Source organism: Desmodus rotundus, chromosome 11 (assembly GCF_022682495.2).
Source record: "Desmodus rotundus isolate HL8 chromosome 11, HLdesRot8A.1, whole genome shotgun sequence".
NCBI classification, from domain to species: domain Eukaryota; kingdom Metazoa; phylum Chordata; class Mammalia; order Chiroptera; family Phyllostomidae; genus Desmodus; species Desmodus rotundus.
In genome coordinates this window covers 98080554-98097605 of record NC_071397.1, presented here as the reverse complement: position 1 = coordinate 98097605, position 17052 = coordinate 98080554, and the positions used below count along the sequence as shown (strand labels likewise).

Sequence of the window (17052 nt, the reverse complement as noted above, 5' to 3'; positions counted from 1 at the left end):
ACTCTGGCTGCAGTGTGGACAATCCGAAGGGGAGGAACTCTTCTGCCTAAAGCCGTTTCCGGCTTGCCGTTCCTCACTGGGCGAAGTTCAAAGTCTGTCAGAGCTCTGTAGGCTCCTGAACTTCTGGCCCCAGTCATTTCACAGCCCCAGCTCAGGCTGTGTCCCCCTGGACACACCTCGCAGGCTGGTCTCCCCGACAGAGGTCTGGCTTTGTCATTCTCTCTAGCACCTGGGACAGTGTCGGACACGCAGGAAGGACTTAATTAATGCTTACCGAATGTTAATGAATTTTCAGGATTATCCTCTGAAAGCTTTAACAATCCCCAGGGCTGCATGAAGCCCTATCTCGGTAAGACAGGGATAGAGTCAGCCAGCGACGTGGAGATTCACAAGTTCTAAGCCGGGCACGCGCAGGGGAGGCCCGCGTGGCGGCCCCACACGCTCACTCAGAGCCTGAAAGCAGCCACACAGGACGATCGGAACAGCAAAGTTCCTCGCTGACCGTCAGTCGCGGCGAGCAGCCGCGTCCTAGGCCTGCAGCTGCCCGGACAAGGTCAGTTTTTACCCCAAGTCAGCCTGTCCGGCGTCTGTGTGCATCTGAATAACAGACCCTTGGCCTGTTGGGGTAATCAGTCCCCTTTCCAGAGCCCCTCGTGGTCCCTGCGCCCCGCATGCCCTCTGTGTGCGGGAAGTGCTGCTTGTGCACCGCGCCGACCCCACCGGTGTGGAAGTGAGCGCCTCCCCGTTTGACCCCGTCTGCAGTCTCCGAGCTCGCCCTGCTCCGCCTTCTCCTGCCCCTTCATCTGCCACCAGTGAGTTTCAGGTACCCCCCCCCCCCCCATCTCCTGCTTTGATTGTGGTGTATAAAACGAGCTGCGAAACTGCCATTTTCTGGAGCACTTTTTCAGTCCCTTGAGATTTCTGCTTCCTGGCAGTTGTCCGTTTGACTCAAACACACTCACTAATAATTCTCTACAGGTCTGGGTGTTTCTTACCTGGGCACAAGAATCTCAGTAACAATGAGTGTCCAACAACCATCAGCTGGCAGCATCCGCAAGGTGTGTTTGAGTAGAGGGTAAACACTTGGGTGGGATAAGCAGGGATGGCTGGGACTTCATGGTTATTAGAGACGATACATTTCACCTCTTTCCACGAATCTAGTTTTGGTGATTGATTTCCAACATCCATTTTACTCCATCAGATTAGCCTCAGCCCTGGCCGATGTCCAAGACCTCTCCGAGACGTGACCCAGGCTTTGCAACCAGACTCTGAAACAGATGTTCCGTATTGTTTGAGCCAGAAGTTAGCCGCTCTGACAAGCCAGCTGAAAGCGTCCTGATTTATCCAGGCTGACTTCTTGGTTGAGATTTTTAGGTATTTGGTAAATCAAGGAGAAACAACCTAATGCGCTAGCAAAGAAAGGGCTTCTGGACAGGCAGTGCAGCTCGTGGAGAACGCTGGAGCAGGAGACTTTGTCGTAAGCTTGTAGGAAGAAAATGTGTTGACAAGCCTGGGGAATCTTCCAGAACCTTCGCGTAGACTGAAATGTCATTCAGTCCTGGGAACCTACATCAAGCCTTTAAAGAGAGCTACGTGGATGGGCCAGACGAAGCAGAGAAGGTAACTACAGTGTAAGCCCCAGATGGGGGCGGTGCAGAGGGAGGAGCTGGACAGACAGGTGTGGGGTCTGGGCCAGTGATGAATCCGCAGTCCCCCCCCCCCCCCGCCCCCCCCCCCCAAGGACTCAGCAGCGCTCTCAGACTGTGTTCCCTGTCCGGAAACAGGAGCGTCCAAGGAACTTAAGGAGCTTGTCCCTTAGCTTCACGCTCTATGCTATCCCAGGACCCTCTTACATCTCTGGCCACTCCTGTCTCCTTTGTGGGCTTACTTTCACTGCTCCTGAAAATATTCTCCAAGAGCCTTACTTTGCACAGGAACCCTGGGTAATACGGTCACTCCCATGGCTTCAGTTACCACCATTTGGGGACAGCTCTGAAATCTCTAACCTAGTTGTCGCCTGAGCAAACAGGCCCTCTCCATTAAAACGTCCCACAAGCACAACAAATTGAACACATCTCAACCTAACTCATTATCTCCGCCTCTTTCAGCCTTTGTTTCTTCCTTGTTCAAAACGTCAGCAAGCACTGTAACTATCGTCTGCTAACCGACCTACCACGTAGCACTCTGCTCGCAGGGCTTCCTTGAGGAAATGACGCCTATCTCCTGCAAAGTGCTCCTTGGCGCTCTTTGTTCTGCTCACCTTACAATTCCTAGTTCCACCTGTCTCCTCTACTAGACTCTGTAAGCTTGGCAGGATGATCTTGTTCTGTGGCTTCATGCACAGCTCCCAGCATGTCACGGTCATTAAATATGAATATTAATATATTCTCTATGCCCAGTGCCTGACACATCTGACTATGAATATATTCTTCTGGGTGCAAGAAAAGTATTCACCTGTGTCCTACCTGGGGGCTCCATTCAGATTCAGCTGAAAAGCAAACACCGAGGAGATGATTGCTTGTGATTGTTGTGTGGCCACACGGCACCCATCCTCCCCGGAGTCATCTCAGTCGCTCATCAGTCATCTCCTCAAAGCTCTGCATGGGCCAGGTGGGGACTAAGAACAACGAACAGGTGAAAGAAGAAATCATTCTGAAAATTACACCCGGATCTAGGATCACACACCACCTCTGCTGGTGAGGAGTGTGAGTGAGGAACCACGGTGAGAGCCAGGCTCCAGAGCCTGCTTCTCCCGAGGGGGCCTTGCAGGGCTCCGGGCCAGATTTCAGCAGAAGGCGGAATTCACCAACCTCCCATGCAGCAGACTCTCTTGTTGGTCTGAAGGGCTGGGGTAGGAAGTGTGCTCCTTCCAGCAGGGGTAGCTCAGCACTCCCTTGATGGGACTCGATCAAAGGTCAAAGGTAATGCCTTTACCCAGGGTTGTAAGAAGTGTTCATTATAACCCTGGGAATAAATGAACTCTCAAGAAAGTGACATCAGAGAAGAGCAGTAGGGATGACTGGGTAGAGGGGACAAACTGCTATGAATGAAAAATAACATGAGAAAATTGTCAGAAAGAATGGCTTTGAATTATGTTTGCAAGTATCCCAAAAACTAGATCGGTCAGTTGTCTCGGATACAGCTGAGAGGCCAGGAGAACTAACATCCAGTGAGCCATATGTTACAAGCACTTCAGCAGTAAATTGTACCCACTACACCTTATGTGAACAGATGGCAACTGGCACACCCTCCAAGGAGACTTTTGCAAAACGTTCTCATTCCTCTTGTCCACCACCAACATTTCCTACAAGGACCAAGCGAACCACTTCTGAGACCAAACCCTCTTTCCTTAGCCAGCATCTTGAACTATGTACTTAAGATCTTTACAAGCTGCATTTTTTCCATCACTGCATTACCACTTCCCGTGATTGTTCCCAACTAGTATGTGTTGGGCACAGCAACCATTCAGACTGCTGTGAGATGTTGTCCTCAGCAGCTCAGGTGACACTTCTTCACCTGGTTTGGGGATGCATTATGACAGTGGCTAGTCTGGCTGCTGCTTCTCAGAGCGGTTCAGCTGCCAGCTGAGGTATTGTCCAGGGAGCCTAGCTGACAGCACCCTCCATTGCTGCTCCAACACTTACCAGCCCTTCCGCAGTTACTTAACCCTTTCAAGCCCATTTCCTGTTGTGTAAATGGGGATTCCTTCCACATGCCTGTCTCAGGGAGTGATAATGAAGATCATAATGCATATAAAATACCTTTCATGTACGTACCCAGTAGATGTCAAAAAACATCAAGGCACTATTTTTTTACTGCCTTCAACTCTCTGGAAACATGTCAAAGTAGAAACATTCTTAATCTTGGACTTCAGCTACCCTTAAAAATTAACCGTCTTTGGCAGCACGCATCAAGCTTTTTGCCAAATTCTGGGTTTCTCAGTTTTTAAGAGACATCTAAAAAGTGCTTTCACGCCCACTGGTCCTGCATGAGAAGTAATGGGCTTTTAACAGAGGAATTCAACACAGGCAGCTACCTTTTCTCTTTGACATCAAAGGTATCACGATCCATTTCCTTAAAAGCTCCTCTCTCTTCTCTTTCAGCGGAGACTGACCAAACAGTCATTTGTATCTGGGGTAGCCTGACCAAGGGAGATGGTCTGGCCAGTGCTGCAGCTTCCCTCCGAGACGGCGGCAGCGGCTACCTTCCCAGAGCAGTCACTGCGTGCTTGGCGCTGCGGTAAGCACTTTTTGACTCACTGCTCTTACGTAGTCCCGCCAGCAACTACAGCATCCAGTTCCCCAAGCAGAGTGTTGACTGCACCACCTGAAGCTCTTTACACCTAAGTTGTTCATCTGTTAATGCAGACTCAACAGAACCGTGGACACTGGTGATCACATGTAATAGATCTATACAAAATTTAGTCATAAAGTGGTATTAACAGTTGAACAACTAATTTCCTATTATTGCACACCAGTGATTGCATAATACCAAAAGAAAAATTACATTTTTTGTTTAAATTGGGCAAGTTAAAAGAACACACACAACAGAAAATAAAACCAAGACCATAGTACTTGATAAGTCAAGGGAATATTATTTAGTACACACCAAAATGTTTATCACTACCACATTTATTCAGCATTGTATAGGCTGTGTGACTTACCTGAACGCTGCGCAAAGGTTAAGACAGGAAGTGCAATACCTTAAATACACCACGTGAGACCAGATGTACTCGTATGCCAGTTAAACAAGCAAACACACAGCAGTTTTCAGGTAAGTTGCACCTCAGTTTCAAGTATCGTACCTCTACTTCTCAGGTTCCTCAATATTAAAAGGAGTATCTACAACAATATTATGCTTGCAGAATATCACATTTCATCTCCCTCACTTACGTGAAAAGCTATAGATTCTATAACCTTCAATAACATAGGCCTTGATATTAATGTTTGTAACAAAGCAAACTTTCAATCTCACATCTTAAAAACATTTTCTCCTTCATTCTAACACCCTGTAGCCTTACTATGTAATATTAGCAGACACGTTAATAGTATAAATCAGTTAGGTAGTATTTGGCCAATGTTTAAAAACAAACATTACTGACTACAGATACCCTAATTACCTGAAATCCATTTCACAATGCTTTTCAATGAAAACCTAACAAAGGTTGACTATTTCTTTATACTTTTCTGTATTTTTTGAATATGTTATAACCTTTACTTTTACAAGTCAGGGAAAAAATTTAAAGTGTAGTCCTAAACTCCAAGTTTATTTTGCAAAACAAGGCATAAGTTTTTTAAAAACTTAAGTGAAAACCAAGGCATAAATTTTTAAAAAAATTAAGTGCACCATCAAAATTGACGCATGGACTTACCTTTCCCCTTTGCAGTATGATACTGAAGGGTAATGAGTAGAAATTAAGCAATTCAATGAAAATAAACAACAAGCACTAAACACACACACACACAAATGAGACAACAACTAACGCAGGAGTTACAGTAAAAATCTTTATTTAGGTTTGGTCAGTACAGGTGCGATACACTGGAGTCACAGAGCAATATGCATTAACGGGGTACAACAGCTCGTAAAAACTGAGTAACTATCACACACATTTCTTAAACATTCAGGCTCCTAAAGAGAAAATGCACAGATGTATGATGGAAAAACTGTATCTAACACTGAAACTACTACAGGACTCAATCAGCAAGTCCATCTTTTAGCGATAAGACTACTGCACTGGGCAAACTCAGCAGTCCGAACCCACATCTACTCTAACAGGCCCGAATGGTGCGTAGTATAGTAACAGCATGGGTAAGAATGCCCCGACACAGCACGGGTTCGAGAGACACATATCTATACAGACGTCATTGTGTTATACCTTACGGAAAGATTTCCATTTACAACTTCACATTAACTCATATAAAAATAACCTGACCCTACACAAAATGTCCTTTTAGCAACAAAGTAATTAACGGTTACAATTTCCCAAGTGGCAGAGGTATTGAAGCAAAGGAAAAAAAAGGAAAAAGAAAAACACACACACCCACCAAAAAAGGCAAATTGTGACAAAAGTATGCGTTAATTTTCTCGACAGCAACCTCTCCCAAATCAAATGATACTGTATAAAAATTTGCTGGAAAAATATTACAAAACTGAACCCTGTACATTTACACTTGAGTCCAAGCCATTCTGGACGTGGCGGGAACCCGCAGTTCGGTTACCTTTCCCGCTCACTGTTTTCTCCTCCTGCGGGTCAGGGTTGGAGTCTGTGTCATTTGAGTGGTGTGTGAGAGAGTTTTCACTGCCCGTGGGAGAGTCTACGCTTTCATACCCCGCACTGAGTTGGTTTACGTAACTACTACCTCCTCTGCCAGTTCTCTCCTCTGAGCTGTCGGAGGCCTTATTACCATTCCCTGGAGAAGGAGGAAAGCCATCTTCGGTTGCGTCCCCCTCCCTGTGAAATCCAGACCCAGACGTCCTCTGCCGGGAGGAACTGCCATTACTTGGTCCGTTGGCCAGCCGGCTGCAGTCTTTAGCTGGGGCCTCTGCCGGTCCTACAGGCTCGGAAGGTGTAGTCCTGCTGGTACTTGGGGCTGGGGCTTGAGACTGCTGCTGTTGGTACTGAGCCAACTGTTGGCGCGTCTCCTTCAGTTGCTGCTGAAGAACTAGAATGGTACTCTGCATACCCTCTACTTCTTCGTCAAGTTGAATGATGAAGTCATTCAGTTCTGTGCAAAGGAGAGTAGAGCCTTCTTTAATACCTCTTATAGCATGTTTTAAAACACTTTTTGCCACTTGCCACAAAGCCAGGCAGTCAATAAATATTTCAGTGAACAAATACAATTCTAAGATTGATTTTAAAATAGCAATTCAAGAATGAGTTTGTTTTGGGGGAAGACAGATGTTTAAAATCAATGTATTAAAGCAACCAAGTCTGAATTGATTCAAACCACCCAGCACATACAACTGTTACAGCCCACAAAATCTGCTTCACGTTTGTTTGACCCATGGGCCCACGTGACAATCCCTCTCACTCCTCCTCTCAGCCGGGGACTGTTCTCAGCTCCACAGCAGGTGTAGGCCCCAGAGGACAGTGTGGTCCTTATGCCAACACTCCAATGAGGCCTAGTGCAAGTAGCCAAGGGACTATTCTACAACCCGCCCCCCCCAAAAAAAATCCAGAAAAAATAGCTTAAAAATTGATAGAACACAAATGTCCATTAAGTTCTAAAACCCTTTTGGGGAAAAAAAGAAGTCCTCACTATTATACAAAATCTCCGATTCACTATGTTTACAAAGAGTAAGAGCTAAGAACTATCACCGTGGAAAGGTGGTTTTAAAGATGTATTTGGCTACTGATCTTTGCAATTAACTGTTAGATACAGTAATTTCGTAATGTAATTTTCAGAGTTTATTTTCCTTACTATTAACCTTCCTCATAAAGAGGAGAAAGAGCTATACTTCCCCTGCCCCCCACCCCGCAAAAGGATGGTGGCTGACAAGTTTGGTTTGTCTCAGCAAACTTAAATATTATCACATTCACTAGACAGGACCTTTCCAGGTACAATCAATGGTATGCTTTTAGACCACTTCAAACAGCCAAATATTTCCAAAATTTACACTTAGAAAAACTGGTTAAATGAAAATACTCCCCCCATCTTAAGCACTGATTATAAATGGTATATCCATGTAATGCCTTGCTAATAATAGGCTTACTCTTTCATCAAATCTCGCCCCTGAAAAACAAAAGCTTCTTATGAAATTTGCACAATCAACAATCAGGAGAGTGTGGGGGAGAAACACTAAAATTAAACAGCTTTGTTTGCTGACCTAACTAGAAACCTTTCATTCATAATTTTGTAGAACCACTGGCCAGAGTAATGCACATATAGAGCCTAATCTGTAGTATCCCACCTGGCAGTTTTTTTGAAGCCAGTGCAATGTTAACCAAACTTGGACAACAAACAAACAAACACACAACAACCCTTACCATCCTGACTGCTCTTCAACTCCTCACTGTATTTCTTCTGTAAAGCCAACTCTGCTTCAAGTTGTGCAATACGTCCCTGGGACAGCTGCCTTCCAAGCTCTTGATTCTCCTGGATAAGCATTCGGCATTTCGCCATTAACTTTTTCCCTGTTTGGCTGCAAAGGAAAGAGCCATCCATCACAAAATGAAGGACAAAATGCTCTACAACCTTCTTTTCTTGCAATCATTACAGCGACACAGGTCCCAGGTGCAGCACACAACCACGTCCCAGCAGACGCCTCCCCACGATTACCATCTTCTTCTCCGGGACACCTCCGTCTTCCGCACGTCGGTGTCTGCCAGTGCAGCAGTGAAAACACACCCTAAACCAGAAGCACCCGGAGGGCCACCTTGTATTGCTAGTACATTGGTAATTCTGACATCTATCTTAATTCCACATTATCATTTGAAACAGAAACAGGCCAGTTAATTAACACACACCTCAGATATGCCAATATTAACACTAAGGTACTTAGCTTTATGGAACAGAAAAGTTCTTGAAAAATTAAATGGCATATCACAAATGTGTAATTCTTTAAAATGTCTAATTTGTGAAAATCTGTACCTATAAAAGTAAGTGAGTGAGAATATATTCATTCTTGCCAGGACAGCATTTAATAGGATGCCTCCTAACAGCAGTTCTCACAAGAATGTTTATTGCATTGAGGTGTGTTCAGTAACTTTTTAAAGATGCATTTAAATATAGAGCCTTGAGGCTATTTCTATTCATCAATACCTCATTTAACTTCTATATATGAAAAACTTCATAGCTATCTTGAAATATGACATTAATTTTTAAAAAGTTTAGTATTGGTATGTGGTTAAGATTTTATTCATGCTACAAAACCTTATCCGTAGGACAAAAAAATCTGTATTACTTATCACAAATGCAACTATGTGCCAAATGAGTGCCAAACTTTCACAAATCAGTTTCCTAGCGCTAGTGCAACATATAGAACCTACATGTATATATACAGCAATCGCAAAAAAGGCAATCAAAAGCCGTGACAGCAGTCTCTCAATAAAACTTTCCTGCTTTTCTAGAGCCTCCGCAATAACAGAAATAATGACTCTGAAAGGGGTGTGATTTAAGCATGTAATTGTGGCATTACCTTTGAGACCTGGACAGGAAGTTTGATATTGTGATGGTGTTAGTTTCTGAATAACCTTATTGGGTAAAAAGAAATTTTTGCTGATGTTTTCTTTTAGTGAGGTTTTTGTTTGCCCAATATATAATTTCAGAATGCGTCTGATCCTATTAAGACTTAGAACTTTTAAAATGGGAGCACTTCGTAAACGACTTTCAGTGCTGCAAGGTTCTTTTACTGACAGCACGTGTTCTAACCTAATACAATGCAAGCAAATTTGTAACTTGAGTTTCCGTACACAAATCTGTGGTAATGTACAACCTGGGTTACTACTGCTCACAGGAGCCTCAGGTGAAAGCCACGAGTCGCCCGCCAGTGCGGGGCAAGGCTTTTATTCTCTACGTGGCAACTGCATTAGCTACTGCTCCTGTCTGTGCGCCTGCACTTAACGAGAGTTTAGACATCAAATGAGGAATAAAGAAATAGGGCGCACTGGTGTCCCTTCCTCCCAGTACTATGCTCCCACAATTTTATCGGACAAAGCATGCACCATCAGTGTCTTCCAACCGGCCCGAAAAATCTTTTATATAAATTTAATAAAGATAAAAAAAAAAAACAACTTAGAGCAATACATTAATTTGTGACCTGATTTAATTTCATAAAGTAGCACAATTTCTAATGCAAGAATGTTTCATTTTTGTACCTTTTTATAAATAAATGCCCTAAGATAATTCTATGGCTCCTAAAACTAATGATTACTAAAACAAATCTTAACAAAACTGCTGTTCTTTAAACATCTTGTAACTTCATGTCATTTTACTAATTACATCATGTAAAATTTGTGTTGTATTCATTACATCACAAAAACATGATATAATTGGAAGTAACTGTCTCTGAAATAAAATTTGTTTTTAACTACAAAAAAACCCCCAAATATCCAACCTATTCCTAAAATCAAATAACCCACAAAGAAAATACAATAAGGAATTAATTTGAGAGAAAAATTTCTACAGAAGAATAGATGATGTGCATCGCTTTGTTTCAATAGGGCCAGGGTATCTTAGAGAGGTGCACACACAATCACCTCGGTGTTTAAACGCAACCTGACGATTGCCAAAACGCTGCAACAGACCCTCTAAAACATACGCATTATCATGTGCGCAAAATACTTTAACTCAACTAGACAAAGTAATTCAGGGCATCTTTTCAAAATGAAAAGAGAGTAGGAAAAAACCAACCAACCCCATAACCCATTCTATTTGAATTATTCCAGAGATAGTATTGATTATGTACTATTTGTTTCAAATCAATGATGTTTTATAGTACTTGGAATAACCCAGCTTATAGCCTACTTAAAAAAAAAAAAAAATCTATTGATAGGTGATTAAAACACACCAATACACTGGGAATATTATGTAACCGTTAAAAATGAGGCTAAATTTAAAAAAAGTAAAACTGTCCAAGGGACAAAGTGGAAAACAAAGGCAAAGCAGCAAATCATCTGTAGGTATGTTCACATTTGTTTAAAACCAATACATGCACAGAAATGATCTCAATACCCAAGAAATTGTAACAGTGGTTTCTGCTCCTGGAGAGTAACGGGGAAAGGCAAGGTCACATCCAAGAGTGACTCTTTTCGTCTTCACCTTTCTTCATGCTGTTTCAATTTTATTCATGATCATGTATTATCTCATTAATTAAAAAAAAAAAGATTTAACAGTAAGAAGGGAAAAACCTGTAGACCCCGGAGTGGCTGTTACCTAGACACAAAGAAAGGTGCTGGCTATATTGAAGTACATGTTAATTACACATTTTATAAAGTATTTCTTGACCTACTAAAAATATTTAGGCCATTTCTACTATGATCTTAAACGGCATAAATTATATACAAAAGCCTTAATGCAGGCACAATAAGCTACTTTCCAACAGCTTTGGTTACTTACCCTCCAACCAGCACAAATACTGAGAATTTGAGAAGCGGAGGATTTCTCACTGCAGAGTCACACAAACCACTTCAACCCACCCTCTGCCCACAATCAGTTCCCTAGAGCATAAACATACATGATACTTACAATTGACTGGAATGATTAAGAGAGAACTTAAGTCACCCTTGTTAAAACTGCACTTAAACGTTGGGACAATCTGGAACATTTATCTTCCACTCATCTTAGACTCCATTATCACCAAGAGAAAATTCGAATTGGTGACTTATAGAATGATCTGAAGAAAAAAATTCACCTCCAGGACTGGATGGAAGCATGAAGAAAATGCCTCATTTATCTAAATGATCAAATGAGTTTACTAGAAATGATCACTATACCTTGTTTTTCAAGTCACAAAAGGTCTCACTTAGGCCAGCCCACAGTTCCAATACATAATTTCCCCAATCTTCTGGCAGGCACCCTCTGAAGCTGTCCCACATTAATTTCTACTTCAATATCCTGGGACAAGGCGTCAAAAAGTAACAAGTGTCAAGTCTCCTTGTCTTTTATGATGCCAGCTGGAAAACAGAGGCACAGCCTTTTCCTTTCCTTTGAAGAGCACGGCAACAATTTTTCCAAAATCAATCTGCTCTCCACAGCGCCCCCCAAATCAAAACGTTAAAAGTACAACAAAATCGTCATAGTATTCCTTGAACTTAAAAAAAAAAAAAAAAAAAAAAAAACAACTATTTCAAGGCACATTTAATTTAATATCAAGAGTTTGATACAAAAGGCCCAAATACAATGAAGGAACACATTCCCCCATTAACACCAATGACAATGCTCTTTCAACATGTGCCTGTTGAATGGAATGGGGATTTAATCAATTTCACTACTAGAAAAATAACGCAGTGAGTCTCATCACAGCCAATACCCTTATACAATCTAGTTGTGAAATGAATGTTTATAATGCTTCAAACAGTTTGAACCTGAAGTTTGATACCACACCTTCATGTTTGTACAGTCCTCAGTACGGATATCTACAGGATTAGCAACCATTCAAAGAACAAACCATCAATTAGAACCACATTGATTTAAGGCTCCTTCAAGTAGTACAGAGCCCCAAACTAAATGGTTAAGTATATGAACTACTTGTACTGGTATCTATTATTTGATTCTCTTATAACTATTAAGTTGTTTCTTAGCAAATAAACCCTTTAAAGGCAAAATTCACCTCATTTGAGTTTTGACCAAGCAGTTCAACAACATCACGAAGTCCACAGTCTTATTGGCAAAACTGATATACAGTGTCTCTAAGTCACTGTGCTCAAGGTTAAGAGCGATGCGTATTCCATTTTTACATTTTACTGGAATTTTACATGTTCAATTCATGATTTTAAATCTCTAGGTTTTCATTCCTCCAAACTGTCTGAAGACACAGTGTGCCACAGACTTAAGACTTCTGTTTCTCCCTCTATGTTCTTCAAACAGAAATATTTCTCAAGTGTCTACATGTTCTAGAAGGGGATTTTTCGGAGGTGGCCACTTCTTCGGATTAGTCCGACGCCATCAGGCCTCTGAAGCAAGGGGAGGGGGAAGAGAAAAAAGCTGAAACACAAGGTTCATCTGGTAAGTTTTACATTAACCATTACAAGCTGGATAGGATAAGAATGTGGCTTTTTTTTGGCTCAAAAAGTCTGAGTCTTGGTGTGGAAACGAGTACTTGGCTGTCCCACCACCGCTTTCTCGCAGTGGGACTGTCAGGGAAGTCTTGACTGGGGAGTATGATTTGTTTACCTATCAGGCGTAAACTTCCAGGCACTCAGTTCATTTTGGGCTTGTTCCAGTTTGTCTTTAGTCTGTTCCAGTTCACCTTTCATTTTTAGGAAAAACAAGTTGATTGCGGGGTCCACCATTGTTGATCTCAGTTGGGCAACACTGGGCTGCTGGACTTGCTTGAGGTACTGGATTTGAGTCTGCGCAAGGCAAGAGAGATAATCACTGCCACGTCAAAGGAAACATACGTAAGAAGGGGGGTAAAAACCCTTTCACTCACTGCATTTACTAACTTGTCTATTAACTGACCCCCCCCCCCCGCCACGATCTTAAAATCCTCATGAAAAAGTAAAAATTAAAAACAACTACTTAAGGTTATCCATTAGGACTTAGGGGCATTTGAGTGTATTTCCATATTTGAAAACTTTAAATAAAGAGGCCGTATCTTTCTTTGCAACCAAAACATTACAAAGAAGTGTTATATTTATTAAAAATGCTAGTACCCACTGGAGAAAAGCCAAGTTAAAAATATTAATTATGTAACACTACACTGTGCTTTACTCACTCAAATTTGTGCCTACTGAAGTTATTCTATGTGGAATACAACCCCCCTAAAAACACACCAGGTATAAGATTATAATTTAAAACATATATTTGCATTTCTAGATTTAAAAGTATGTAGTATTTGTATTCACATGAATTGGCATTACTTTATAAACAGTACCTTATAAAACAGCTTTATAAATAGCATCTTAAGCCAAAATAAATTATGTTTATTTTTTTCCTTCGGAGTAGATTTGAATCATAGAATTGTAAAGCTGGATGAGGACTGACCTAGTCCAGACTGCGTAGTTTTGAGAAATTAAATGAACCGCTTGTTCAGGGACACAGTTAATTCAGTGCCAGAACTGGGCCCGGAACTCTAGAGCTCAAGCCTCCTGACTCACAGTCTAGGGCTTCTTCCACCACATCAGAACCCTCTACTTACATACGAACCTTCAATTTCGACTTCAGCTGTACTATTTACTAGCACATTAAAAATACCTTTCTAAAATATGAAACACAGTTTAGTAGCATTAAATGCATCACTTTCTTTGCACCCAAAGACGTCATGGTTCAAGATCCTACTTAACACTAAGGCTTACGTAGGATTTGGTTAATATTCCATAAGTAGCTAATTTCTATCATGAATTTAATAGAAGCTAAACATATACTGAATAGAATATATTTAATTATCATTCCACTGAACAAACATGCTAATTTTTACTTAGCTTAGGGCAATTTTTTTAAGGTAACCCATTTTAAACAAAAGCATAACCACTTACTCAATGGAAGGCCAACTGCTAAGACAATTTAACAGGAATGAAGCATGTCATATAGGGTATGTCACACACTATTATCACTAAAGAAAACACTGCCTCTCCAAAACTGACAGAGTCACTACATGGCTGGAAAAGGTTAGATAACCTTAAAAATAACCTTAGATAACCTTAAGGATATCCAGGTCAGATAACCTTAAAATCTAGGCTGAGAAGACACAGGGTGGCGGGGCACCAACAAGGCTTAGATCAGGCATGACACAGGGGAAACTGCGAGTGTGCCCAGGACAGCAGAGGGTCACAGAGGCGAGTCAGTAGCACACACTGTCTAAAGCAAGAGGTGAGAAGTACCTGAACTAGGACACAAAAGGGGGGCTCGAAAAGAGGGAGTTCAAGACACATGAGTGGAAGGTACTACTGCAGAATCATCCGTTCCCACTTATCTAGCAGGTGTGAGCACTTGGAAGGTGAGATTCATCCTTTGCATATGCAAGCATCTAGCACAATGCCATGCAAACAGGGAAAACTAAAACTATTAAATGAGTAAATGGTGGAATCTAGAATCCTAAATATCAGAAAAAGGAGGAAAGAATAAAATGGTTTTGAGACGGGGCACCTGAGATGCATCGCCCACTCCAGTAGACGTGAAAATCGTAAGAGAAAAAAAAATTTTTGTTGGAGAGGTGGGGTGGGTGTTACATAGAAAGAAAAACAGTAATACTGAAAATACTGGCGAGATTTCTTGGAATCACTAGCAATGGTGAGGATGCTTAATAGTTGAAAATACAGAAAGTGAAGACATATGAGTACTGAGAAAAAGAGAAATTTATTAATGCATTATTGACCTTAGAGAAAAAATCAGTGGTAGTGAAGATGGAAACAAGGAAAAAAAGTGGTGAGGAGGTAGAGAAAATGACAAAGGCTACTGTTTTCTTAAGTAAAGTGACAGGTGAGGCATTTTGAAGAAGTGAAACAAGAAGGACTAGAGACTTTCATGGAAAGGCGGGTAACCTCTGCACGAGAGCAAGAGGTTGTGACTGAGCCCTGACGGGCATGTTGTCAAGGTGAGAAGAGCCAGGAACAGGACTGTGCCCCACACGTTAGTCCCCAGGGACCAGAGTACTGCCTGTTCATCAGACTTTAATAAATATGTGTCAAATGAATGGAGATCACATGGAAGAACTGAAGAAAAGTTCAGATAAAAGCAATTAGGGATAGAGCTTGCCCTGTTTAGTATAACATAGATACAGACAGTAAATTTTTAAAAATGGCTAAAACTATTGAAGACAACATAAAATTGAATCTAAATTCAAAGAGCGAACCCATCAAATATGTCACTACGTTTTAGATGTATGTAGACATGGCAAATGGTGCTAATGAAAGCTGTAATAATTAAAAAGGGAACGCGGTACAAGTCACTGATACTAAGAAAAATAGTGTCACACACTGAAAGGTAAAGGGCACAGAGGAGACACTAATCAGATGGTTATTTCGTAAAGAACAAGTGCTCCTTCTACCCTCAGATATCCAATTCTCATAAACCATGGAGATGTCAGGGAGTAACTTAGAGCTTCTGACTTCTTGGTCATACAAAATATATTCTAAATCCAACAATGAGAGGCTATCTACCGAAATTTTACACTTAGCTGTTTATAGCTCAGAGCTATCTACCTTAACAAAATGTGCATTTATAATTAGCATTAGGTACATAGAATTAGCACATGTAATGTGGACTAAAAATGAATCTCTCAAAAAGAGGTAAAACATCTGGAATACTCACAGTACACTCTTGCATCTCTTGCTCCTTGGTTGCTAGTCGCATGACAAGGATGTTTTCCCTGCGTGCAGACTCCTGCTGTTGCTGCTTCAGTTTTTCTTCCGACTCCCTTAAGCCAGTTACATCATTAGCTGATGATTGAAAGAAAAAATTTCAGAACATTATGAATACAATTTCAAAATCAAACTGAATTAACCAGAAGAAAGTTCTAATTGCCTTTGTCAAGGTTGAAAAAACCAGGGTAAAAAACCGCATCAAGTCTTTAGTTTCCGTCCTTACTACATTTAGAACGAGGAAGTTTGTTCCTCAGCATAAGTGCTCTTGTAGGAAGTAGCGGTGTGACAGTGGTCTCCAACCCCTAGCTAGTGCTGGGTGGGATTACACTGTTCTAGTCTTCCAACGGAGCACGGGAAACTCCATTACTTGCATCTGTTTATATTATACAGTATTCAGAGTCCTTGTTAGTATTCTTTTTAACCTATTCAATGTAATAAGCATGCTACTAACTGCATGGACAATTGTAACTTTTTCGTAATGTTCATAACTTCTATGGATTATAATATAGTTGTACAATAATTGAAATTTTAGGGTGTTAGATTTATGGGCTTGAAAACTATATTGCCTTTTATACTCACAAATGGTACATTTCTCTCAGTGAAAAGTGAGACTAAAATGGTTTGAAATTAGCTCTGATTGGTGTGGCTTAATGGGTTGCATGTCATCCCTCAAACTGAAAGGTCGCTGGTTCTATTCCTGGTCAGGGCACATGCCTGGGTTGCGGGCCAGGTCCTTAAATGGGGGTGTGTGAGAGGCAACCGATCTGTTTCTCTCCCGCATCGATGTTTCCATCCTTTTCTTTCTCCCTCCCTTTTATTCTCTCTAATGATAAATGAAATCTTAAAAAAACCTGGTTTGAAATTATAAACCTTGCTGGTATTATTAGCAGATATTGAAAATATCTGTGAAAACACTGCCATATCCTATTGTTACAATTTAAGTCTAGACTAGTAACTCATGCTTTAATTCAAATTCCTCTGTGGAAGGATCAAGGGACAGATCGAGGAAAGTTACACGTAGTTGTGAGTTTCCCTATCGATGCTCTCCCGGAACCTTGTCCATAATTATGCTGGAACAGTCATGCTAT

The 17052-nt window shown here is 41.4% G+C and overlaps 1 protein-coding gene and 1 long non-coding RNA gene across 8 annotated transcripts in view; one reads left to right on the top strand and one right to left on the bottom strand.

Annotated features, from left to right (window-relative positions):
- The first annotated feature begins 1222 nt into the window (after positions 1-1222).
- LOC123478867 (uncharacterized) lies at positions 1223-8383 on the top strand. Its single transcript, XR_006654264.2, has 3 exons — positions 1223-1620; positions 4104-4239; positions 8220-8383. It is a non-coding gene; the product is annotated as an uncharacterized lncRNA (long non-coding RNA).
- Positions 5491-17052, bottom strand: part of WTAP (WT1 associated protein) — a 23896-nt gene continuing 12334 nt past the window's right edge. For 6 of the 7 annotated variants that reach the window (XM_053913738.2, XM_053913740.2, XM_053913741.2 and 3 more), the window contains 4 exons: positions 15912-16039; positions 12834-13012; positions 7988-8142; positions 5491-6725 (listed from right to left, as the gene is read on the bottom strand). In XM_053913738.2, the coding sequence (XP_053769713.1) occupies positions 6142-6725; positions 7988-8142; positions 12834-13012; positions 15912-16039 (1046 nt within the window). In that variant the 3' untranslated portion in view covers positions 5491-6141. Of the gene's footprint in view, positions 6726-7987; positions 8143-11539; positions 12614-12833; positions 13013-15911; positions 16040-17052 lie in introns of those variants that run through there. The other variant, XM_053913742.2, reaches the window with a different exon arrangement.